At 44.9% G+C, this 25,910-nt stretch overlaps 1 protein-coding gene across 3 annotated transcripts in view; it reads left to right on the top strand.

The window, feature by feature from the left end:
* Positions 1 to 25,910, top strand: part of GALNT10 (polypeptide N-acetylgalactosaminyltransferase 10) — a 114,724-nt gene that overhangs the window by 79,597 nt on the left and 9,217 nt on the right. For 2 of the 3 annotated variants that reach the window (XM_053289636.1, XM_053289638.1), the window contains exons 8-11: positions 12,206 to 12,313; positions 18,901 to 19,122; positions 19,897 to 20,013; positions 24,069 to 24,218. In XM_053289636.1, coding sequence (XP_053145611.1) covers positions 12,206 to 12,313; positions 18,901 to 19,122; positions 19,897 to 20,013; positions 24,069 to 24,218 — 597 coding nt within the window. The remainder of the gene's footprint in view (positions 1 to 12,205; positions 12,314 to 18,900; positions 19,123 to 19,896; positions 20,014 to 24,068; positions 24,219 to 25,910) is intronic. The other variant, XM_053289637.1, reaches the window with a different exon arrangement.

Genomic DNA, 25,910 nt, shown 5'->3' with positions numbered 1-25,910 from the left:
TGACCAAGACATGGGTAACTGACCTCTAGACCTCATCTCAGAGCCTCTACTGACTCCTTGGGATCAGATGGCATAGATCTGTGTGTGGCACTTCAAACCAGACAGCCTCTCCCAACAGAGGCTTCAGACAGCCTCTCCCAAAAGTGCCATGTAGGTGTTAAACAACGTGGGAGACAGGTTCCTCAGGGTTTGAGCTCCATAAGCTGAAGAACAAGCCTCCAAGCAGTACTTAACCTTCTGGAAACTCCCCTCAAAGTAGGACTGGAACCAGTCTTCCAGTCTTCATTCCTGAGAGGGGATAACCATGGTCAATGAAATTGAGTGCCACCAAGAAGTCCAGCAGAACAAACAGGGAATCACTCCCTCTGTCCAATTTCCAGCATAGGTCATCCACCAGGGTGATCAAGGCATGTTCAGTTCCAAATCCAGAGTGAAAGCCAGATTTCACTCACCACTTCACCACCACCTTGCCCACAAAGGAGAGTCGAGAAACTGGCTGGTAGTTCTCCACGTTGGAGGGCTCAAGAGAAAGTTTCTCTCAAAAAGATCTCACTTCCACCTCCTTGAGGCACAGTGATATTCCATCTTCCCTCAAGCATTAGAGAAGCATTAACAATCACCTTCAGTCACCTGGCTGCCTCCCAACCTCCAGCTGCTTTATTAGCCATGATGCTCAGTGGTCAAGAGTGTGTAATATTGCCCTCACATCACAGAGGACCCTGTCCATTTCCCAAGACTGAACAAAACAAATCCATAGCAAGATGGTGCCTGGAGGAAGTCACAATAGCCCTGGAGTCTGGGTCAGAATTAATGAGATTGACTTTATCGACAATGTAACATGCTAACTGGTCACTGCGGGCTGTTGAAGGCATACCCCCACCCCTCCCCAGTTTCCCAGGGGCCTGAATGTAGCAGTAAGTAGTGCACTGACTGACAATGAAAAAGATCTTTCTGAGTTCACCCCATCTGTCTGCTGGTTGTTCCTCATTATCCCTAGAGCTGTTGCTTGATGGATGCTTGATTCCACCACCACCACCCCGCACCAGCACTGCAGCTTCTTCGTTCCTTCTGCTTTTTGCTTCCAATACATGAGGCATTCCTCTTCTACTGCCCTCCCCTTTTAGAGATAAGAACTGATAATTTTCTTTGTGCAGGTTGTAATGAATTCTGTCATCACACAAAGAAGCTGCTAATAGAATGAATCAAAGCAGCAATGAACATGAACAGGAAGCCTGCTTTTGAAATTAGATTTATATTGGAGTGCCATATCATCAATTGAAAACCTGAGCCCATTTTTTAAAGGTGCAGAGTTGAACTAGTTGAGTACAAGGGGGGAGTATTTGCAGCGTACGATTTCAGAGGATTACTGTTCTGTTCATTAGCCATGGGCAGACAGGTATTTTGTGTCATCAGAAAAGTAATCATGTTCATGTTTCATATTAATGGAGTGTGTTAATATGCAATCTCCAAAATAAGGGTTGGTCCTTCTGAGAAACCAGGTACGTCATTAGTTACCACTGGCCTCATCTTTCTGAATGTTTACAGCTCCTGCACATTATTTTATCACAATTTAATGCTAGGCTCTAAACAAGTCCTGCTGTGATCAGTAATCCTTGCTACTCTGCAGTGAAGCATTTGTGTAGCTGTGAGACAAATAATAAAATCATATATGCCCACCCTGCAAGGCAGGAATCCCTCTTCTTCCCTCCACATTATTGGTTTGGAGGAGGAGGGAACCCTCTCTTCTTTCTCCAGTCAGACTGCTGGAGGCCCATCACTGGGAGGGAGGGAGGGATCAGCTTCTCCTGGACTCCAAGGCAAGTATTTGAAGGACATATTTAAGGTTTAGACACAGAACATCTCTGTTTGAGCTCAGTTGTGTTGGCTAAGCTGTGCTTGGCCAACACACTTCTCGCTCACACTGTGTCACATACACCCATTCCTGCTCAGGGGTAGCACATGCATATCGTCCTGATAATTCTTAGAGAAGATGCTACCTTGCCAGCCCCAGTTTGGGGCGGTGGGGTATGGGCAGGCGAGTATTTCCGGCCACCATTTTAAGAAACAGCCATTTTGTGGCCCTTCTGTTTTTTGTTTCTAAATTCCTCCGATTTTCATGGTTTGGGAGTGCATTTTGGGATGGGGGGGGCATTCCTGGGCACATGGATGCAGAGCAAGGTGCAGTAGATACTTTCAGATATCTTTGACCTCCCCCCCCCCCAATTCTGTAACCTAACCCATTTTCCATAGGCATAATGCTTCACTCGTGGTTTCATTACTCATGGTAGTAGGCAAACAGAACTCATACAAACCTCATTACTTGTGGCAACAAGTAATGAAGTTTGCCTGTATGGGTCTTTTAAACATTGACACTGTGTAGCTATAATGCCTGGAGAGAAGCAACAGAAAAATGGCTAAAATTCATTAGTGCAATCTTCCTGCTCAGATCCTGGACATTTTGTGTCCAGAACGCTTTTGCTACCTCCTAGACAGGGTAGGATTTTTTTTATTTAAAAAACCTTAGTAGAATGGTAAAGTCTTTAGAGGTAGGGTGAAGAAAAACAGGTGTGTGTGTGTGTGTAAATATATAAAAGAGTACATATGTTTGTTTATATATAATATATAAACAATAAATATTTTGTTTTTACACATTTGTACACACACACACACACCCAAGTCCTATTATGCTGCCTCATCGTGGTGGTGGTGTGTTCCTGGGAGGGATGAGGAAAGTACGCCGGGAGGTATACTCCCAGTAGGGTCACCCAAAGCGCAAAGGTCATCCCAGCTGCCCAGCTAAAGCAAGTAGGCACCTATATTGGGCAGCAGCGATATAGGAAGGTGCTGGAGGTAGACGATCACTTCATTGACAACGACAAAGGCATCACTTCATATTGCGCAGGAGAAGACAATGATAAACCACTCCTGTATTTTACCAAGAAAACCACATGGATTGACAAAATGGAATGATTGTCAATGCAGTGCCTGATGATGTGCCCCTCAGGTCGGATGGTACTCAACAATGCTACTGAGGAAACCGATGGTGTTTATGATGCGGTTAGACTAAAGCCTTTTCGACATCTAGCAGCTGATGTTGCCGTGCAGGAAAAGAAAATCCAAAGCTGCAAAGACAAAATTACAATGGGAACATGGAACATAAGAAGCATGAATATGAGAAAGCTCGACACAGTGAAAGATGAAATGAATCAACTACAGATTGACATCTTGGGCATCAGTGAATTAAAATGGACTGAAATGGGACACTTTCAGTCAGAAAACCATACCATTTACTACTCAGGATGTTGGCGTGCAAGTCCAGTTAGCACACCAAGAAAGTGGAGGTCCAAACCAAAAATCAATTTATTCTGCAGAATAGCAAAGGTGGCACTTTGGGAATAATTTCACAAAGCAAAAGCGCACCCCTCCTTCCTCAGAGGGGTTTTTTATACATTTTTTGAATGATTACAGCATTTTACACATGACAAGCTTTCCCCGCCTCCTTTCTCCCCCTCCCAACCATTACTTAATGCTGCCTAAATATTTGTGTTAATATCAGCAAGTTCAAAAGAGCATGTTAATGCAATCATATCCAACTGGCATGGGGTCGTGTAGCAATGTCTAACTGCCTACTTCCTCTTTTTTCCAGACACTGCATCCACCCACGTGTCCATTATAGCTATTCTTGTAACATCCTCTGGCAATTCTGTTCAAAGCCCTTAGCTGTCAACTTTTAAACTGCAAAAAAACCAAGTGGGCGTGTGTGTGAGAGAGACTTGTTTGCACACAAAATGGAGTCAGACACAAAATGGAGTTAGTCTGGCCTCCTCATATCAAGGACATGAAAACCAAAGAAGAAACAGTGTTGCTTTTATAGTCAGGGAGAATATAGCAATGACAGTACTTGGGTACAATGTGGTCAGTGACCGACTAATATCAATTAGTTCTAGTTGGTGCTGACAGGGACATCTCATGGGTTATCCTTCTTCTCTAGATCCAAGGCAGGACAGATCTGATTAGTTGAAAAATATGTACACGCCCACCTGACTCTGAGGAGGATAACCCTGCCCCATTCCTTTCTGTCCTCGCTCAGCTCCAGGCACCATTTCTCCTCTTCTCCAGTCTTTGAGATCTATAATAGCTTCTTTCTGTCACCTTTTCGCTCCTTGTTCGACTTCAGTGTTTTTCTATTTTAAAAAAGACCAAAAAAGGGGGGAAAAGAACCGCTCTTCTTCATCTATCTCTCCTGTTCCCCCCCCCCCCTTTTCCCTTCCTTGCATGGAGTTGGGTGCGTGGTACAGAATAGTTCTTGTACCACGAGGTTGTTGGCAGAGCCTTTTCGGCCCCAGTCTTACCAGACCTTTCAGCGGGCCTACCGCCACCTCCCCACCAGGCAGAGCCCCTGCTATTTTCCTGGACAAATCCTCCAGGGCAAAGTCGGGAAGCGGAGAGGGAGACGCAGATGGCCCCTGATCGGTCCCGTGCACCTTTCCTGAGCCCAGTCGCAGAGCATTTGGGAGCGGTTGCGGCTGCAATATCGCCGCCCAGGCCGCTCCGGGGCACGGCGACGGTTGCCTCAGAGCCACCCATGCCGCTTGCTTTTGAGAGTGCCACGGAGGATCTGCCGCCAGACCTGGTCTTCGACAGCCCATCGCAGCAGCCAGGTCGTATTTTGCCAGGCCCCTCTAGCCAACTGCCCTCCTTCGGCAGCAGAGATCCGTGCCATTTCTGACTCCTTTATCGGGAACTGAGAAAATGGCAGCTGCCCAAAAAACTGTGCAAAAGACTGGCTCGGGCGCCATTTTGGGCCAAGAGGACTCTGAGGCCCAGCAGCAGGTGGCTCCCTCTGCCCTTCCTTCTTCCTCGGGGGAGGGAGTGGACAATGCCCCAGAGCAACAGAGGGCTGAGGGAAATTCCTCCAATTCAAATAGAGAGGGTGATTCCCCTGCCATAGCAACTTCTAATGCCTTGCCTAGGGCAGTGCCGCCTGAATGGCAGGCTTGGTTCCACAACGCGATTGTGGATACCGTATACCAGGTTCGGGCCCCAAGGAAGAACAAAAAGAAATCTAAGAAGAGAAGGCTAGTTAACTCTTCTCCTGATTCTTCATCTTCTAGTGAGTCAGTCAGGTCCCTTCCCAGAAAGGCAACATCCAAACAAAAGCATTTGAGCAGGCACCAGTCCCTTAGAATCAAGGGTAACGGTTCACCTCATTCCTCTGAATTATCAGGTCAGGACTCGGGGGATCCAAAGCCCACCAATCTGAGACCTATACTGCTCCCCAAAAAACGCTCTGCTGTAGCTCTGACTGGTGAGCGGATTTCTGACGTAGAGGAGGTTCCGGTTAGGTCTGCTAATCAAGACCCAGACCAGAATCCAGTACGAGATAAGGTGGAGGGGGAATTGTCCAGGGGGAGGAGAGTGAACTATCCACTGTCGACCAGCACATTTTTGTGGCAGAGGATTTCAGTCCCCTGATGTCCCGAGTTCTAAAGACGATTGGCCTTCAGCCAAAGGTGGCATCTGAGCCTAATGCCTCAGATAAGGGGTGGGGGTTAGTTTTCCCCAGAGCCAAGCATAGGGTTATGCTTCTGCCTCTTCCTGATTTATTTGCAGAAGTTGTCAGGCAAGAATGGGCACTGCCAGCAGCTAATAGGAAGCAAATGTATACTACTAATAGTTTATATTCTTTTGAGCAGGAGGCTTCTGATTTTTTTAAAACCCCTAACACAGACGCACCGGATCGCACAGCTGATGTCGAGATCCCTTGTCCCTAGGGATGGTGAGATGACACTGAAGGACCCTGCAGATAAGAAAACAGAGCTAGCCTTCAAACGGGCGCACGATAATTCCTCCTTCGCTACGAGGGCGTCTGCTGTGGCATCTATGGTGTCCCATGCTTCTCTTCTTTGGATCGATGACCTTCTGTCAGATCCCTCGCTTGATCCAGTTAGATTATGCCAGCAATTGGTAAAGTTGCAAAAGGCACAGGCGTTCATCGCTGATGCCACACTGGACTCTAATAGGTTTTGTTCCCGAGTCTCAGCGGCTGCAGTACTTAGTCACAGACACTTGTGGCTTAAAAACTGGCAAGTAGATAGCTCCTCAAGAAATAATCTGACAGCAGTACCCTACGATGCCACCAGGCTTTTCGGGGAGACAGCTTTAAAGGACATTCTTGTTGACTCAAAAGACAAGAAAACGACCATGCCGGCCATTACCCGCAAAGCTGACCACTCTGCCCCGAAGAGGGGTTTCAAACAGTTCCAGCCTTTTCAGGGTTACCGTCCCTTTAGGGGACGGGATAGAGATGGCAGGTCGCAGAGAGGCTCCTGGAACAGGCCACATGCCCCCTTCAGGAGTTACAGGGGAAACCAGCAACAGTCAAATCAGCCCGAACAGCAAAAGTCTCAACAATGACTCATTACTAACCAGGCTGGTTTAGCCAGTTTCCTGCCGGCCTGGGAAAGATCCACCTAAGACTCATGGGTCTTAGGGATCATTCAGAACGGTTACAGAATAGAGTTGGACACTCCCTTCCTCCAAAGGTTCCTGCCAACCCTAGACCTTGCTCTATTTTAAAGCATTCTCAAATGCTCCACGCAATTCGCCACCTCGTGGATATCGGGGCAGTGGAGTCAGTTCCCAGGGAACAGGAGGCCGGGGGTGTCTACTCTGTTCTGTTTACTGTGCCCAAGAAGGACGGAACGAGACGGGCAGTGCTCGACCTAAAATTTGTGAACAAATGGGTCCGTCAAGAACAGTTTCTCATGGAAACTCCGCGATCAGTGTCAGAAGCCCTACAGCACTTGGACCTCTTAACATCCGTCGATCTCAAGGAGGCGTATCTACACATATCTATTCATCCGGAAAGTTGAAAATTCCTTCGCTTCAAATATGCAGGCCGCCATTATCAGTATTCCGCTCTGCCCTTCAGCCTGTCATCCGCGCCATGGGTCTTCACAAAGGTGCTTTCCCCCTTGGTAGCCCACCTATGACTACACGGCGTTCAAATTTTTGCTTATTTGGACGACCTGCTTCTGAAATCGCTTTCGGTCCAGGAAGCAGAACGAGATCTACAAACAACTCTGCACATTCTGGCGGTACATGGCTTTCTGATAAATCGCGAAAAGAGCCACTTGTTCCCATCTCACACTCTCTGTCACCTAGGGGTGCTGATCGATACTCAAAGAGATTGTCTCTTCCTTCCTCAGGATTGCTTTGAGACTCTGATCTCAGAGGTGACTCAGATTCTGTCAGGTCAGAGAGCTCCGCTTCCCTCCCTCACAAAGCTCCTGGGCCTAATGGTCGCCGCCATCGAGGTGGTTCCTTGGGCTCATTTCCATCTTTGTGCCCTTCAGTGGTTCCTGCTACCCCATCAAGCAGCCATTGCCAGAAAGAAAAGACTGTACCTGCCACTTCCGAGCCATATCCGCAACTCTCTCCAGTGGTGGTGATCTCTGTTGCATCTACTCAGAGGGAGAGAGTTCCTTGACCCGGAAAGACTGATAGTTACAACGGATGCAAGTGACGGGCTGGGGAGCCCATTGTCTCAGTCTTTCGGTTCAGGGCCTGTGGAGTCCAGCAGAGAGGCATCAGTTGGAGGGAGCTCCCTGCCATAAGGCTGGCACTTCAGGCTTTCCATCGGGTCGTTCAGGGGAAGCACATTCTGATCAAGATCAACAATACCACGGCCAAGGCCCACGTAAATCGTCAGGGAGGCATGCACTCCAGGTCACTTCATCAGGAGGCAATGGAGCTGTTTGCCTGAGCAGAGAAAAACATCAGCTCACTGATGGCTCATTACCTGCAGGGAGAGCTGCATCTGGTTGCAGACTGGCTGAGCAGGGTGGACCTTCACCCAGGGGAGTGGTCCTTGAACCCCTTGGTGTTTGCTCAAATTGTTCAACGGATGGGCAACCCAATCATGGACTTGTTCGCGTCTCCAGCCAACCCGAAGGTCAGAGAGTTCATCTCCCGCTTCCCTTGTTCAAGGGTGGTGGCCATCGATGCCTTGTCCACTCCGTGGCCCTGGGGACTACTTTACGCCTACCCGCCGATGCCTCTACTAGCCAGAGTGCTAAGGAGAATATGTCTTCTACGGGCGTCGGTGATCCTAATAGCTCCACTTTGGCCCAGAAGGCCATGGTTCTCAGAACTGGTCCAACTAGCAGTGGAACCTCCATGGGAGCTCCCAATTCTTCCAGACCTCATCTCGCAAGGTACCGTGCAGCACCCCAATCCAGGTTGGTTGCGGCTAGCCGCCTGGAGACTGAACGGAGACTCCTGAGCAAGCATGGCTATTCAGACGCAGTTCTCCGTACTCTTCTGGCCTCACGCAAACCTTCCACGAACCGTATTTACCAATGTACTTGGAGAGTTTTTTTGCGATGGTCATCTCGCAACTCGGTACCCAGAGGTACCGCCTCTTTACGCCACCTTCTCCAATTTCTCCAGGAGGGTCTGGAACAGGGTTTAAAGCCCAACACTCTTAAGCGGCAGATGTTTTCTCTTGTAGGACTTGTTTCCGGCGACGCAAGGAGTAGGTGGCAGGATTATCCACATCTTAAGAGGTTCATACGTGGGGCGACGCTGTTATCTCCTCTGTCAGTCCATAGATTCCTTACCTGGGACTTGCATGTTGTACTGCAGGCGCTGCAGCTTCCACCTTTTGAACCGATCGCCTCCATACCTATCAAGGTCGTCTTATTCAAATTGGCATTCCTGGTAGCCATAACGTCGGCCAGACGCATGTCGGAGTTATGGGCCCTATCGGTGCATAAGTCTTTCTGCATAATTGAAAAGGAAGTGATCAGGTTGATCCCTGATCCATTTTTTCGGCCTAAAGTTATATCGGTTTTCCACGAGTCACAGGACGTGTTCCTTCCATCTTTTTGCCCCCAGCCAGTCCACCATAAGGAGAAGCTCTGGCACAAGATGGATGTATGACGTTGCTTAAAGACATACTTACGGAGATCGGCATCCTTCCGGACTACAGACTCTATGTTCGTATCTTTCCATCCTCGTTCTATGGGTTCGGTGGTGTCAGCAGCGACGATAGCAAGATTGGTTCCGGGCCTGCATCACCGTGGCTTATGAGGCCCAACGGCTTAAAACCGCCCTCCGGTGTTACTGCTCATTCCATTAGGGCGGCGGCAACTACAGCGGCATTCTTCACCAATGCCTCGGTGCAGGACATATGTAGGGTGGCCATTTGGTCAGTTCCTTCTACATTTACCAAACACTATAAAGTCGATCCCTATTCAGCTGTTCAGGCTGCTTTTGGCAGGAGGGTTCTGCAGCAGATACTTCCACCGGATTAGGCAGGAGCGCTCCCACCCAGGTGTTTTTTCCAGCCAGGCTGTGGTATGTCCCATAAGATGTCTCTGTCAGCACCAACTAGAACGGTGCATTGGTATACTCACCGTGAAGGCTTCTTCTGGTTGGTGCTGACAGGGACATCTCGGCCCTCCCCAGTTGGTGCTCTTGCCTGATCTGGTCTGAACTCTCCTCTCTCCCTCCCTCTCTCTCTCTCTCTCTCTCTCAAACGCTGTAGTTATACTGGCACTTACTAGGGGATTCAAGGGTTTTTTTCCATCTCCCTGGCGCTTCTGTTCTGTTTTTTGCAAGGACTATTCCCTGTTTGGTTTAGTCTGGTTATTGCCACTGTGTTTTTTCTTATATTACTGTTAGTTTGTGTGATTAACTTCTGTGGTCTCAGCCCGAAAGAACTGGGGCAGGGTTATCCTCCTCAGAATCAGGTGGGTGTGTACATATTTTTCAACTAATCAGATCTATCCTGCCTTGGAGCTTGTGAAGAAGGATAACCCATGAGATGTCCCTGTCAACCCCAACCAGAAGAACCCTTCACAGTGAGTATACCAATGCTCCGATTTCATGGATACCTTTAACATGACAGTTCTTCAAGTCTATGCCTGAACTGATTCAGTAGAAGAGGAAGTTGATGAGTTTTATGCTCAAGTCATATTGATGTTGATGAGTTTTATGCTCCAGTCTGAAATTGACAGAACATGCAAGCAGGATGTGATGCTGGTAGTTGGAGACTGGAATGCCAAAGTTGAAAAAGGTAAGGAGGAAAACAGTCGGCCTATATGGCCTAGGAAACAGAAACGAAACAGGAGAACAACTTATTAGTTTCTATTATTGCTGCAAGGAGGTGGAAGAGTTCAGTTATAACAGCAAAGACATGGCCAGAGGCCAATTGTGGATCACAAACTGCTCGTGTGCAAGTTCCAAGTCAAGCTAAAGCGGAAAAACAAAGCTATCCAGCTTCCACAATATGATCTTGAGAATGTACCCACCATTTTCAAGAATAACATCAGGAACCACTTTGAAGTTCTGAACCTCATTGATAGGCAACCAGAGGAACTGTGGAATGAAATCAAAGAAGCTGTTAAGGACGGATGTGAGAATAGACTGCCAAAGACCAAGAGACAGAAGAAAGCAAAATGGATGTCAGAACAGATGGTGGAAATTGCCAAGAATTGGTTTAGCCAATTCAGGTTGTGCTCTTTTTCACAGTTCTGGGGGTTCAGCCCCAGACCATTTCTTCTTGCTGGTGAGTGAGCTCTCCAGAAAGTTTCTATTCTGTTAGTGATTTCTCAACTCTTTCCAGCCCCAGCTCTGATTTTTCTCTCAAGCTGTGCCAGCAGTTCCTTCACTTGGACTCTTCAGTTCTGCACTCATTTTCCAACTTAGACTGCACTCCCTTGGACTTTTCTTCCAACACCAACCTTGTACTCACACTCCTTTACAAGCACTCTTACTCTGCAGAAGGCAGAGTATATACACTTTTTCCCTGTACAATTTTTTAACAAACCAATCAAATCAACTTAAGTTTCCTCCATTTTTCAAAATGTAACCAATAAAATCAAACCTCCACTTCCCTCCAAAATCAAACCAGTACATTTTATCGCCCTCAAAAATGAAACTGCTGTACAGGAGCCATGAACCTCTAACCCTGGCACAGCTTTCTTAACAGAGGGCCAAGGCAATTGTAAACATCAACTCCTGTATACAAAAAGAAGAGGTTTAGGCCATGTTCTTTCACAACTCTGCATTCCGGAACTGATATACATGGAACAGAAGTACTATTGTCTGTCAACACCAGTGGTAGCATATGTTTTCACTAACTGCTTAAATTCATATTTGAGTGGCAAGCAGAGATCTCTTCAATACTGAATTTTCTTGTATAGTATAAAAGCAGGAAAAGTGGAACTACTTGGAGTTCTACTAGCTGCTAGTCTGTAATAGTCTTAATGTAACCTTTGTTGGATCATTAAAATGTTTACCTTCGCAAAAAATGGCCAATCTGTTTATAAATGGGAATGGTACATTTAAAAAGATTAAGTATGTTGGACAAAGCACTTAAATTCATTTTTAAGCCTACTGGAATGCATGTATTCAACAGTAGCTCTACTTCATTTACTCAGACTGGCAAAAATTATATCCATATTTAATCTACGTATGAAAGAGAGTTCTTATAGGCTGTTGGCACAGGTTCAATGTCACTTGCAGGGAAAATAAATTTCTTGGCCTCACTTGGACATTAATTGGGCCATAATTTTGCAAGTTGCATTCAGTTAATTGGTGCTCAGTGTTTGGTTTTTTTAATATGAAATAAAGATTTTAATTTGTTATGGATTGTTGCCAACTGCAAGTCTGCATATGTGTCTCCTCCCAGCATTGGAAGGGCACAATAGTACCAGGTTTGCAACACACACAGCAGAGTATCAATATGAGATCTAAAATGTCTTATGATCCTCGGATAACTCTTTTTGGATTTATTTCATAAGTGGAGGTTAATCTACAGATAAATTAATTTTCTGATAAACTGAGCCTAGCTGTGCATAACAACCAGTCCTCTTAGAAGAACCTAAGGCAGAGCTGTACCCTGCATTTGATGCCTCATGTTCTACAATATTTTCTGGGTGGTTCTTCCTACTTGGGTCTAATGATGCTTTTGATATGATGATGACTTAGACAATTTCAGATATGTACAATTATGAAAGCCAACAGTCAAGTCTTGAAGTACAGATGAGATCTGAATACATTTATGGTCGAGAGGGGAGATATTTAGGGTACAAAGTTACCACCTTCTGTGATGGAAAGCAAAGTTTTGATTTCCATCATACTCAGAAAATTCTAATTTGTGCTTATCTTCCCTGCCCTCCCCCCACCCCACCAGGTATGGATGTGTGGAGGTCGAATGGAAGACATTCCTTGTTCCCGAGTAGGCCATATCTACAGAAAATATGTCCCTTACAAGGTTCCAACAGGAGTCAGCCTGGCAAGGGTAAGAGCCCTTCTTGCTATACTTTCTTTGGATCTTCTCAGGACATAAAGAACAAAGTCTTCTAGAATGTCATTCTTTTCCTTAGCTTGTGCTGTGCTAAAAGAAGTTACCTGTTACCAATGAGAAGCATCCTATATTCATTCCCTCAGTAAAGAGCAAATAAAGTAACTGAAGAAATCTTCATATATCTGGTAGGGAACTTGAAATTAGATTTTCCAGTATGGATCAATTTACAAAGCCTGAAAATCCCAATCAGTGTTATTGATACTAAATTTTCACTTAGACATCTAGAAGGAAGAAGTTTCTAATTTTCAGGATGATTGGGTGTACCTGAAGAATCTAGTTGCTGTGATGGAAAAATCCAGGGTTTGCTCTCCTGCTTAGTACAATTTCAGATAAAAAGAGAATACTTTTATTTTCAAAAATAATCTGCTGCTCCCTCTGGTGGAAAAAGGCAGTAATTAAAGGACAAAAAATGTATCACTCCAAAGTTTTTCCTTCCCTCACAGTTGATTACATAAATTGTGTCCAACTGTACAGTGACTTTCCTTTTCAGTGCATTTGGGGTGCATGGTCTCCCTTCCTTTGTTAGAACTGCTGGCTGTCTGACTTGATCTTCTGTTCTGTATTGGGATGCGTAGACCCAACCAGATGCTACAGAGTGAACTGACTTTTTCTGCAAGTCTGTTCCAGTAATCGGTTCCTTATGCTTGCCTACGTGTAAAGCAGCTAGTCAGTCTCCGAAATGTCATCTGGAGATGTGAAGGGAAGCAAGGAGTTGTTTTCTCTTAAATATTGTTCTCAAAATGTCTATATTGACTGTCTTCCCCTGTTAAATGATCTAATCTTATGGCTAAGATCATAGATAGTTTCTGTTCTAGGCTGCATAGTCAGTTAGGAAAGAGTGAGCAGAAAGGCAATTGCCTTGTCTTCTGTAATATGCGTTTAGGATTGGCCGGTCTTTGGCTTTTGATTATGTCTGTATACTAGATGGAACTGAAGTACACATTTACAGGACAAATTCCAGAGGAGCTAGCCACAGTATGCTAGAAGCAAAAAGTGTGTGACACCATAAAGACTAACACACTTTTTGTGACTTAAGCTTATGCCATGGAGGAAGTGGGGTAATGATGGCCATTACCTCAAAGAAAATGAGGAAATCAAGTGCTGCAACACCTAAGGATCACAACAAAAGAAAAAAAGACCTTACAGATTTCTTATCTGCTCCTCAGTCTCAATCAGAGCCCTCATCAACACAACATAGAAATGATGAAGCTCCAAGCCTGTCAGAATCAACAAACAAATGGCACTTGGCTCCTGCTAAATGTCAAAGCAGACATTCAAAGCAGACAAAGCAGAAAGTCAAAGCAGACATTCTAACACAAATGCAATCATTACTGCAACCTCTGCAGCAAAGAATGGGAGAACTTGAGCAAAAAGATATTGCCCAGACAGCAGAAACAGCTGTGGGAAGTAAGTACAACCTTACAAAGCTGAAATACAAATAATGCAGGAAAATGTAGTAGCTAGACTACCTTTCTCATATTGAAAATCTCAAAAACCAATTTAAAAAGGGACTCAATCCAATTTAGAGGTTTTGAAGAGAGGGTAGAAAGCAGGGATATCACCTCTTTTATCTTTAGGTGGCTAAATAAAGAATTGCAATTGGAACCTGGAATTCTTATAGTAAAAAAAAAAATTATACAATACCCCGATAGCCAAGGTATTGGTTGTATTCAGAAAACTTCAACATTTAGAGGGGAACTAGACAAGACTGCTCATTATCCTCACTTCTATTTGCCCTTTCCATCGAACCTCTGGCAAGTGCAATAAGATCATCAGTAAAAATTAAGGCCAAAGAGCATAATATTAGTCTCTAAGCAGAAGACATCACTCTATACCTAACCAATTCAAACCAAGCATCTTAGAAGTTATCTTAGAAGACTTCAAGAAGGCATCAGGTTTTAGCATCAATAGCAGTAAATTCATAATTGCTAATTATAATACTTCAGTGGAAGAAAATCTACAGCTACAACAGGAGACACAACTCAAATGGGCAAAAGAAAAGTGGAAGTCATTAGGAATTTGGATACCTACTAAAGATACCTCACTTGTGGAGACTAACCATGTACCACTTTTTCAAAAGACTGAACAAGATCTCCATAACTGGAATTCTCTAAAGTTACCATGGCTACAACGAATTCATCCAACTAGCCAACCCCACACAGAGCATCTGTGCGGCGCTTTGGGGCCGTCTGTTTCCCCTTCCCTCTTCCTCCTGCCTCAGTCTCTCCTCTCTCCCCTTCCCTCTGGCCCCGCGCTCTCCAGCCCTCCTCCCCTCCTGTTCCTCCCCCCACACAGAGCCACAGTGGGCGGCCAAGAAGGGCCTCGTTGCCACCGTTTTTCCTCGCCCCCGTCCACCTGCCGCTATGGCTGCTTTTCTCGCCTGCTGCCCCTCACCGCCTTTCTCTCCTGCCGCCGCCTTTCTCTCCCCCTTCCTCTGCCGGCCACCACTTTCTTCCCCCTCTCCTCCTCAGTCCTCACTTCGGAACTCTTGCAGCGTATCACGAGAGTTCTGCCGCCAAATCCTGGGCACACATGTCCCAAGAGAATTAAATATATCTAATAACAAGTTGTTCTAGTAAGAACTAATCAGCCTACTTTCCTTTCTCTGTCTCTACAACTGGACTAAATTTGGTTCAAGTTGAGGTCCACAAGCTAGATCTCTTGCACCTCAAATGTTCACACGTCCACCAGCTTGGATAGAAGTGGATGACATCATTACAAACCACCATTGAGGTGTCCCTATGTGTCACTCACTACAACTGTACCAAATTTGGTCCAAATCAGTTAGACCGTCCTCAAGTTAGTGCATTTGCACCTCAAAAATTCACACGTTCACCATCTTGGATCAGGGTGGTTGACATCATCACAAACTACAGCATTGAGGTTTTCCCATGTGCCCCTACAGCTGTAGCAAATTTGGTTCAAATCAGTTTAGCAGTTCCCAAGTTAGCCCACTTGTGCCTCAAAAGTTTACACGTCCACCATCTTAAATGGGTGTGGTTGACATCACAGACTATGCCATTGAGGTATCCCTGTGTGTCACTCTCTGCAGCTGCACCCAATTTGGTACAAATGGGTTAGGCAGTCCATAAATTAGCCTGCTTGCACCCCAGATGTTCATGCAACCTCCATTTTGAATTGGAGTGGATTACATCATCACACACCATGCCATTGGGGCATCCCTATGTGTCACTAGAGCTGTAGCAAATTTGGTTCAAATCAGGTGGTTCACAAGTTAGCCCACTTGCTCCTCAAAGGTTTATGCATCTGCCATCTTGAATTGGTGTGGGTGAAATCATCACAAACTACGCTGTTGAGGTGTCCCTATGCGTCTTTACAGCTGTACCCGATTTGGTTCATATTGGTCCAGGCGTTGCGAAGTTGATGGAGGGGACACACGTACACACACACAGAATGCCGGGTGATCTCATAAGCCTACTCGAAAGTAGGCTAATAATGGAGGTTTAAAATAGCCAGATTTACTACTATACTATGACTCCATAATACTTTTGTACTTACTTAAACTTATATTGTCTCATGATGACCGAACATGGATGAATCTGGAGAATCAGTTTAGATATCCATACAGTGCTGAAAATTTTTTATGGCAAACCCGGAAAAGCAGACGGTCAACGTGCAAAGAGAATCCATACTTATTAAATACCATTTTAATTTGGGACAAATGGCATTGTATATTTGCTCCATCCCCATCACCTATAATGCCAATTCATGGTCAACCTTTTTTTTTTTTTAAACCTGCAGTGGAAGTTAAATCACTTCAGTATTGGAGAAAACATGGACTTACAAAATTATATAGTTTTGTTAGTAGAAAAAAGATAATCTCAAAATAAGAGTTGATTGCTAAAACAATAATACACATTTTCCATGGCATGAATATATTCAAATAACTCACATAACACCCATACTCAAAAATATTGCTCGTTCTAAAACCTTTTGGGGCGGGGGGGGAATAATGGACAATACTGCATATAACAAAGGACTACTTTCTCAAATACAGTATATGACACTAGCTTAACCCACGCAGAGCAGCGTTGCTGGCGCCTATTGGCCATGCTGCATACCCCTATCCCCAGAGACCTCCTCACCCTCACTTGAGCCCTGCTCCTCCCCACAGGAACAGCAGCAGCAGTGGTTGACCGGTTCTTTCTTGCTGCCGCCATCGCCATGGCTGGCTCGTTCCCCTTAGGCTGCTGAGAGGCCCGGGCCCATCCCTTGCCTGCCTGCCTCCCACCACCAATGGCCTTGGTAGCCCCAAACAGAAGCAGTGGTTGACTGGGCTCTTCCTTGCTGCCAATAGGTGCCGCCATGGCCACTCGTTCCCCTCAGGCCAGACAGGCTCGGGCCTGTCCCTCGCCCTTCCTTCTTTCTCTGTTCCTCTTCCTTCCTTTTCTCTTCTCCACTCACTCTTCCCCTTTGTCTGTCTTTCCTTCCCTTCTTCTTTTTTCTCCTCCCTTCTCTCTCTCTCTCTCTCTCTCTCCCCCTTCCTGAGTTAACAGATCTTGTTCATCTTGTTTCCTCATCTAATTCACACAGCGTCATCCTCCTTCTCCTGTAGGGGCTCTTTCCTCCCTCACGACCCCAATCTTCACAGACCCCTGCCATCTATCTATCTATCTATCTATCTATCTATCTATCTATCTATCTATCTATCTATCTATCTCCTCTACAATCAAGAACATCTGACCAGTAACAGTTGTATTCAACTGAACTTAATCATCACAGGCTCCTCCTCCCTGTCTGCATATGGAATCTCCACTACCCAATCACCATGGTGCTTCTGCTCGCAAACTCTCACAAGAGCTGCCATGCATGGGATTAGCTACGGATACACCTTAGAGAATTATATAGAGAGATATTATTAAATGAGAAATGGAACTGCACCTTGTTATTTAAAAAGAGATATAGACACAAGACTTGGGCCAAGAAATCACTGACAATCAATGGGAAAATATCTGGAAGTGCTACTTAGTGCTTTCGTCCTTAAACATCAAAGAGGAAATTTATAAAATACTAGTAATTTAGCGCCCGTTGTAATAACGGGCGCTAGCCTTAAGGGGAGCTACTGCCACCTCTTGCTGAGGCCGCGGCCGCCATCGGGGCTAGTCGCCCCGCCACCGCCTCACCCGCACTCTTGGTGGCGTCGCAGCCGCCGCCAACGGGGCCAGTCGCCCCACCGCGGCCACAACTACCTTTGGCCGAGGCCGCGGCTCCGCCGCCGCCTCGGCCACACTCTCCTCCTGCCGTTGGCGGCGGCCGCTTCTCCTTGGCCCGCCGCTTCTGCTCCTCCCAGCCCTCTCGCCGTAACGGCGGTGGCCGCCATCGGAGCCAGTCGCTCCGCCGCGGCCACCGCCTGGTCCAACATGGCCGCCCGTCTCTGGGCGGCCGTATCTTTTTCGCCCGATCTGGGCATGCGCTCCGCGCATGCCCAGATCGGGCGAAAAAGACACGGGTGGCACGGACGCACGCCCAAGGCTTTTATGGGTAAGGATTAACCTGATGGCACCTTTCCCCTTCAAACGTAGCTGCATGTCCCACTTGTGTTGGAAAGGCTGCAGGAAAAAATGGGCAATGGTGGTCCTGCTCATTTATATACAAAATTTTGACTACAAGTACATAAACATTTTAAAGCAATATTAAACATAGACCTGGAGTTAAGCCCAGTGAATTATCTATTGGACTTATCGCTACAGTCTCAACTCACCACTTCAAACAACTCTTTAGCCTTCTAACTATATCAGCAAAATTTGTCATCGCTTCTCAGTGGAAGAAAAAAGGGCACAGTTCGATTACAGCATGGTTTAACTTGAATATAGAGCATGGCTCATTGTAGAATATGGTCTCAATGGTTATGGATAAAATTTCTATACTACTGAAAAAGATATCAATCAAACCTAAGTGCATTATACTATGCCAGGTGGAAGCCCTTATGGAAATATATAGAAGAGAGTAAGTATCCAATGCATGACCCTAATACTCCAAACTACGTTTACACTTGGTGAAAGTGAAAGTTCATTACAAAAGCCAGCTGATTCTATTCTTTATGTCCAAACTGGTTATTTAACAATGCAGAGGGAATTGATGTTATGAATATGTGTCATTTTTATTCCATAATTCACCTACCTGTCATTGTATTTTGAAGGGGAAAACTCTAATAAAACTTTAACTTTATTTTTTTTAAAAACCAAAAACTTATGCCACAATAAATGTTATACTTGAAGTTGCCACAGAACTCTTTGTTGGTTTTTATCTATATGGTGCTTTTTCAGCCATAGGAGCTAGACCTTGTGACTAGAAATTTTACTTTAAACTATAAATTTCTTTTCCAATCATTCCCTTGTTCCAAAAGCAGAATTATATTGAGGTTTCACTCGCTGTACCTAAGGTGGCCCACATGAGTGCAAATCTCCTTGAGACCTTCTCTTGTATGCCTAGTGCAAACTCATCTCATGGATATACTTTCTTTTCATTTGTTCCTTTCAAAAATATTGGCATCTATGTAGAACTTGAAGCGTGTAGCTGAGGTGTGGATGGATGAATATGCAGAGTACATTTACCAGAGAAGACCCGAATATCGACATCTCTCTGCAGGAGATGTGACTGCTCAGAAGGAACTTCGCAGTAATCTTAACTGCAAAAGCTTCAAGTGGTTTATGAATGAAGTTGCCTGGGACTTGCCAAAATTCTACCCACCAGTGGAGCCTCCAGCAGCTGCCTGGGGAGAGGTTGGTTTATTCAAGAAACATACCCATTTCTGATGAGATCAAGAAGTCCTATTCAGTACAGGTGCACATGTATGTGTACATAGCTAGAAATGTCAGACTGCAGTATTGCACAGCCTTCCAGTTCAATGTTCCCCATTTTTCTAAACATGCATTTCAAGAGAAAGGGAAAGTAAAGTGCCACATTTGGAATAGAAAACCTGCTGTTCTCTTCTTGTCTAGCTAGTGCTGCATTTCTGATTTGGTGGGGAGAAAGGAAAAGTGTGGGATGAAAGCCATAATGTTTCATAGTTCTTAGCCCAGACTTTGGTTTAAGACTCTTAAATGCAGAAATCTTGCCAGCACTACTCTACAGCTTAGATAAAGAACAAATCAGGGAGGGCACTACTCTCTTCCACAGTTTATATTTATTTATACTTCTCTAAAAAGTGGCTTTGACTAAATCTCATAGTAAAGTTCAGTCTTTTTGTGAAACGATGTGCACTGAACTTCTGGTGCATGCTACTCAATGGGATAGTAAATCTAAGACAATTTGACACTGGCTGTAGACATTGGCTTTATACTTCTCTAGTGAAATTGCTTGTTATTGTATGTGGCTCTCAAGTCCATGTGCTCAGCATGCTGGTTTTAAAAGGAGGAAGCTTGTTCTGAGGTTTTGTTTTGTGTTTTGCTTTTCATTTCTTGTACATTCTTTACCATTTGTAACTATGAGAACTTTTTTAAAAAGTCATTTCACCATGTGTAACTATAGAACTAATTGGTGATTTCTTCTTGCAGATTCGTAATGTTGGGACTGGTCTCTGTGCAGATACCAAACACGGAGCTCTGGGTTCACCACTAAGAGTTGAAACCTGTGTGAAAGGGAGAGGAGAGGCGGCCTGGAACAATGTTCAGGTATTTGCATTCTTTACAAAACACATTCCTCCTTCTTCCTGAAGTTCTACAAGATATATTCTACGCAAACAGAAGCTATGAAAATACTATAATGGCTTCAGTTGTTGCTAGGGAAGTGAAACGTCACCTCCCTTCCTCCCAGCAGTGATGCACTTTCAAGGCACTGGGAATCCCTCCACAAAGCAGTGCAACTGCAGGGATGATCCCTTTTAGCCAGCAGGAAGGGGGCTCCAGCGCCAAGCTCAGGAGGATGGCTGAGGCTTATCGTGCTCACCAGATGGAGGATGCTGTTAATGAACAGCATCAGGTTCTTGGTATGTAACACGCTATAGATGGCATCCACAGTTTCCATTCCTCCAAAGCAGGAATTCCTTGTTTAGCAGGAAGGAAAACTGGATGACACCCTATGAATGGAATTGTCTTTAGAGCTTTAAAGAAAAGTGATAAAAAAATTAGATATGATTTGGAGCCAAGTCTTGAAGTATCAAGAGAGGGTTCCAGTAGTTGCGGGGGGGAGGGGCGGAGAGCATTGATGGAAAGCATCCTCAAGGATAAAATTGTAAAGCACATAGAAGAACAGGCCCTGCTGGGAGTGAACCAGCATGGCTTCCACAAAGGTAAATCTTGCCTCACAAACCTTTTGGAGTTCTTTGAGAGTGTCAACAAGTGTGTGGATCAAGATGATCCAGTTGACATCATATACCTGGACGTCCAAAAAGCTTTTGACAAAGTTCCTCATCAAGGGCTCCTGAGGAAACTTTGCGGTCATGGGATAAGGGGACAAGTACACGTGTGGGACAAGTACATGTGTGGACAGGAAATAGAGGATAGGTATAAATGGACAGTTTTCACAATGGAGGGAAGTAAGAAGTGGGGTCCTCCAGGGATCTGTACTAGGACCAGTGCTTTTTAATTAATTCATAAATGATCTAGAAGTAGGGGTAAGTAGCGAGATGGCCCAATTTGCAGATGATACCAAACTCTTTCGGGTAGTGAAATCCAAAACAGATTGTGAGGAGCTCCAGAAGGATCTCTCCAAATTGGGGGAGTGGGCAACAAAGTGGCAAATGAGGTTCAATGTTAGCAAGTGTTAAAGTGATGCACATTAGGATGAAGAACCCCACCTTCAAGTATATGCTGATGGGATCTGAGCTGTCGGTGACTGATCAGGAGAGGGATCTTGGGGTTGTGGTGGACAGCTCGTTGAAAGTGTCAACTCAATGTGCGGCAGCTGTGAAAAAGGCCAGTTCCATGCTAGGGATCATTAGGAAGGGGATTGAAAATAAAAAGGCTAATATTATAATGCCTTTATACAAAACTATGGTCCGGCCACACCTGGAGTACTGCATACAATTCTGGTCACCACATCTTAAAAAGGACATTGTAGAACTGGAAAAGGTGAAGAAGAGGGCAACCAAGATGATCAGGGGCCTAGAGCACCTTTCTTATGAGGCAAGGCTACACCTGGGGCTATTTAGTTTAGAAAAAAGACAACTGCAGAGAGACATGATAGAGGTCTATAAAATCATGCATGGTGTGGAGAAAGTGGATAGAGAGAAATTCTTCTCCCTCTCACATAACACTAGAACCAGGGGTCACTCCATGAAATTGATTGCCGGGAAATCTAGGACCAACAAACGGAAGTACTCTATCACACAACGCATAATCAACTTGTGGAATTCTCTGCCACGAGATGTGGTGACAGCCAGCAACCTGGATGGCTAAGAGAGGTTTGGATAACTTCATGGAGAAGAGGTTTATCATCGGCTACTAGTCGGAGGGCTACAGGCCACCTCCAGCCTCAAAGGCAGGATGCCTCTGAGTACCAGTTGTGAGGGAGTAACTGCAGAAGAGAGGGCATGCCCTCAACTCCTGTTGTAGGCTTCCAGCAGTATCTGGTGGGCCACTGTGCGAAACAGGATGTTGGACTAGATGTGCCTTGGGCCTGATCCAGCAGGGCTGTTCTTATGTTCTTAAGAGTTAAAATAAGCCAGTGGTTGGGCAATCACTATGCCATAAGAACAATTCATTTGTAAACCTCACATGAAATAAGTGATAAGAAATTATACCAGTGGATCTGCCAGCACATTCTGTAACACATTTTATTAGCTAACACATGATTAACGCCTGTGGATGCTAGGGAGAAATGAAATTAGCCTGGCAATATTTCTACCCCCTTGATGCATGATGTGCCAGAAGTGACAGCTTTATCGCAACGCAGTGGGTGAAAATGTTACTTTAAACATAGCAGTGAAAGCAAGATCAGGTAAATAATGTCATCTGTTGGGACAGTGCTACATAAATCTTTATGGACAAGGAATCAGTTTGATAATATAAAGGGCTGTTGTATATCCATTTGGATGCCTGGCAACTGAAAATTAGACCAGCCTGTGTTGAAACCCGGTTTATTTAAAAAATAAATCTGGGCTTGGTTTGTTTAATGTATGTTCAGTTGTTTAGCTTAAAGTGGATGCTGAAATACCGTTTTTGTTAGTTTCTCCATAAGAAGAGACCAGTTTTCTTTGCTTTTCGTTAGTACTAACAGAGGCAATATGAGGCAGCTATTTCCATCCAAAATGTCATTTTCCCATTACTGAGTGAATGTGGCATTGCTTTAAGAGAAGAATCCTAGAGTGGAAGGGAGTGTTGTAGGCCATCTATTCCTGCTCGTTGCAGGAAGTGCAGAACTAGAGCATCCCCAATAGATGGCTCTCCATCCAGTGCTTGAGACCTCCAGTGAGGGAGAGCCCACCACACCCCCAGGAAAATTGGTTCTGTTGTCAAACTGCTCTTACCATGAATAAGTTTCTCCTGCCATTCAGCCGAAATCTTTTCTCCTCTAACTTAAGTCTATTGGATCTCGTCCCAAAGAACAAGCCTTTGCCCTCTTCTATGCAACAGTCCTTCAGGTAGAAGAGTACTATAATTTCTCCCCTCATTTTTCTCTACTCCAGAACTGGACACAGTGCCCCACATGAGATCTGATTAGTGTGGAATAAACATTTACTTCTCGTGACTTGGAAATGGTCCTATTAATGTAGCCTCAAACTGCATTAGCCTTTTTGCAGCTGTGACATACTGCTGACTCGCCTGCTTATGATCAGTCCAGAGATCCTTTTCAAATGCACAGAAATAGGATGGAGGATAACTGCCAAGCCAGATATTCTTCATCCAGTACCAATGTGTGTGTGTGTGTGTGTGTGTGTGTGTGTGTTTTTATCTAAATGCAAAACTTTGCATTTGTGTCTGTTGAATATCATTTTGTTAGTTGCAGCCTAGTTTTCCTTTCTGTCAAGCTCATTTTAAATTTCATTTCTATCTTCTGAAGTGTTAGCTATCCTTCCCACTTCTGTGCAGATGTAACAAGGATACCCTCTACCCCTTCATGTTGTTGCCAATTCCCATTTTCAAAATCAGTAGGTTTCACTTGAGCATATATTTGTATCGAATTGAAAACTTAGCCCATTCTTCTCCCTTTCCTTTAAGTTTTTTGTCCAAGAAAATGGACACTGCTGTGCCAATGCTGGCATTGTACGTCTGCTTTCTCACTGTTTGGTCACGGGCTAATTATTATTATTATTTATATTATTTATTCAAATTACAGGTGGGAAGTGGGGAGGGGGAGGAGAACTAATTCACCAGCCCAAATGAAATAATTTAGTTCGTTTGCTTGCTTCCATTTCTGGATCAGGCAGCACTTGATGGTGTACTTTTAGTAGCACTCCTCCTACATACCAGAACAATATGCTTCTCCTGTGATACTTGCAAGCAGATCATGACCTTGGGTTCCACAAATCTGTGATCTGCCAGTATTTTGTCACTGATTATAAAAGATAAGAATCTTGACATGCTTACTCCAGTTACTTATATGAGTGTGTAGTAGCAGCTTTTTTGGTTTAGCTACATTTCCTTTTTCCTGTCCCACTCTGAGGTAATAGAATCTATTGTTTACATTGAGCAGCTGTCTGATGGAGAGGTAGGCATAAAGAAGACTGGGGGCTTCTTCTTTTTTGTCCCCACCACTTTTCCTGAGGAATTTATGTCTGTCCTAGCAGGTGTTCACATTCAGTTGGCGAGAGGACATCCGTCCAGGAGATCCCCAACACACAAAGAAATTCTGCTTTGACGCTATTTCCAACAACAGCCCAGTGACCCTCTACGACTGTCATGGAATGAAGGGGAATCAGCTGTGGAAATATAGAAAAGTGAGTGTGTAGCCCTTATTACTGAGAATGTATCAAACCATTATGGTCACCTATGAAACTGAATTATCATGGTTCATACTGTATTCTTTTGGTCCTATAGCTGCAGCAGGAGGGAACTCCATTGTCACTTAAGAAAAGGAGTGCTGTTAGGATATATTACTATTAGCCACACAAAAATAAGGCATAGTAAGCTTTCTACCAAAGATGACAAAAGTAACCTGTGTGCTACAAGAAACAGTCTTCAATGATTCTATGGTAGGAGCTACCTCTCATGCTACTCCCTAGAAAATAACTGTTGCACTTGGTTTACTACTTAAAGTTGGCTTTCTTTTTTTAAGTGTTGGGGACATTTTCCAGATTACAATACTTACACTGCTTAAAGTGTTGCAAAGTGCAACAGTATTCGACAGTAGCTGGAAACCGCGAGTACAGTGTTTCTCAATGCATCATGACAGGGTTGTGGCCATCCAAATTGCCCACCACTGCAGTGGGTTTTCCAGACAGGGGGTGTCCATATTCCACCGGAATCGCATTCACTGCCGGAATTTATTTATTAGAAACATTTAATCTACCGCCCACTCCAAAGACTCTGGGTGGTGTACAAAAACATGCAAAGCAAGACAGCATTAAAATTACATTCTAAATTAAAAACTAGTAACTAACAAAAAAGAAAAAAACAGATAGGTAAACTACAGGGCAAAAGCCTGGCGAAAAAGAAAAGTCTTCAATAGAGATTTAAAAATCAATAAGGAAGAAGCTAAACGAATTTGAAGGGGAAGAGAGTTCCAGAGAAGTGGCGCAGCAACCGAAAAGGCCCTTTCAAGGGTCCTAGTGCCCCGAACCTCTCGGAAATCAGGGACCAACAAAAGGGCCATCTGAGCAGATCTGACCGGACAGGATGTAACTGGGTGGGAGAGGCGGGTCTGTAGGTGGACAGGTGCCAGGCCCCACCAGGCTTTGAAGGTCAAAACCAGGACCTTAAATTGAACTCAGAAGCGAATAGACAATAGGAATCGCATTCATTGTGCACTTGCGCAAGAACCGAAGCAAAAAATAAACAGATATTCATATACAGAGAGGGGCTTTAGATACTAACAAATCCTTGAACTGCGGAATGAGCCCTCTACACCACATGGCATTGAGAACAGTTTGCAGAGCTTCTTTGAAGTAAGCGTGGGGTGGGGGGAGCAGTCCATTGCCTTGCAGTAAGCAAATGTTAAAGATTAAACCACCAGTCAGCCACTCAACTGATAAAGCAAATGGGATTGAACAGAAGTAAATGATTCAGTTCAATGGGCTTCCTCTTAAGTGAGCAGATCCACGCTTGCCCAAAAGCAGAATGCAAAAGGAAGCAACAGTGGAAGAAGAGGCACCACCGCCATGCCGTGCAAAAGCCAGGCTGGGAAGAAAGGCGGGCTGGCTGGCAAGGAAGAGAGAAAGCTGGGAGCAGCCCATATGGGGCCCCTGTCTTGTTCTTCTCCTGGTCAGGCAAGAGGCCTCGCTGGAGGCTGTAGTGAGAGGCTGCTTGAACCCACAGGAGAGTGTGGGGCTTTTCCAGAGGCTGAACATAAACACACACCCCATTCCATGGCCCCCCTCCACTTCCGCTCTTCCGGCTCTGGACAGCTGTGCTCCCTCATTTTTTTTCCTCCAGTCTTGGGGCTGCATCTCCCTTGGGTGGGGGGAGCTCAG

This window comes from Hemicordylus capensis, chromosome 2, assembly GCF_027244095.1.
Source record: "Hemicordylus capensis ecotype Gifberg chromosome 2, rHemCap1.1.pri, whole genome shotgun sequence".
Lineage (NCBI taxonomy): Eukaryota > Metazoa > Chordata > Lepidosauria > Squamata > Cordylidae > Hemicordylus > Hemicordylus capensis.
Note: the sequence above shows the minus strand (reverse complement) of the source record. Positions and strands in the feature narration are given on the sequence as shown.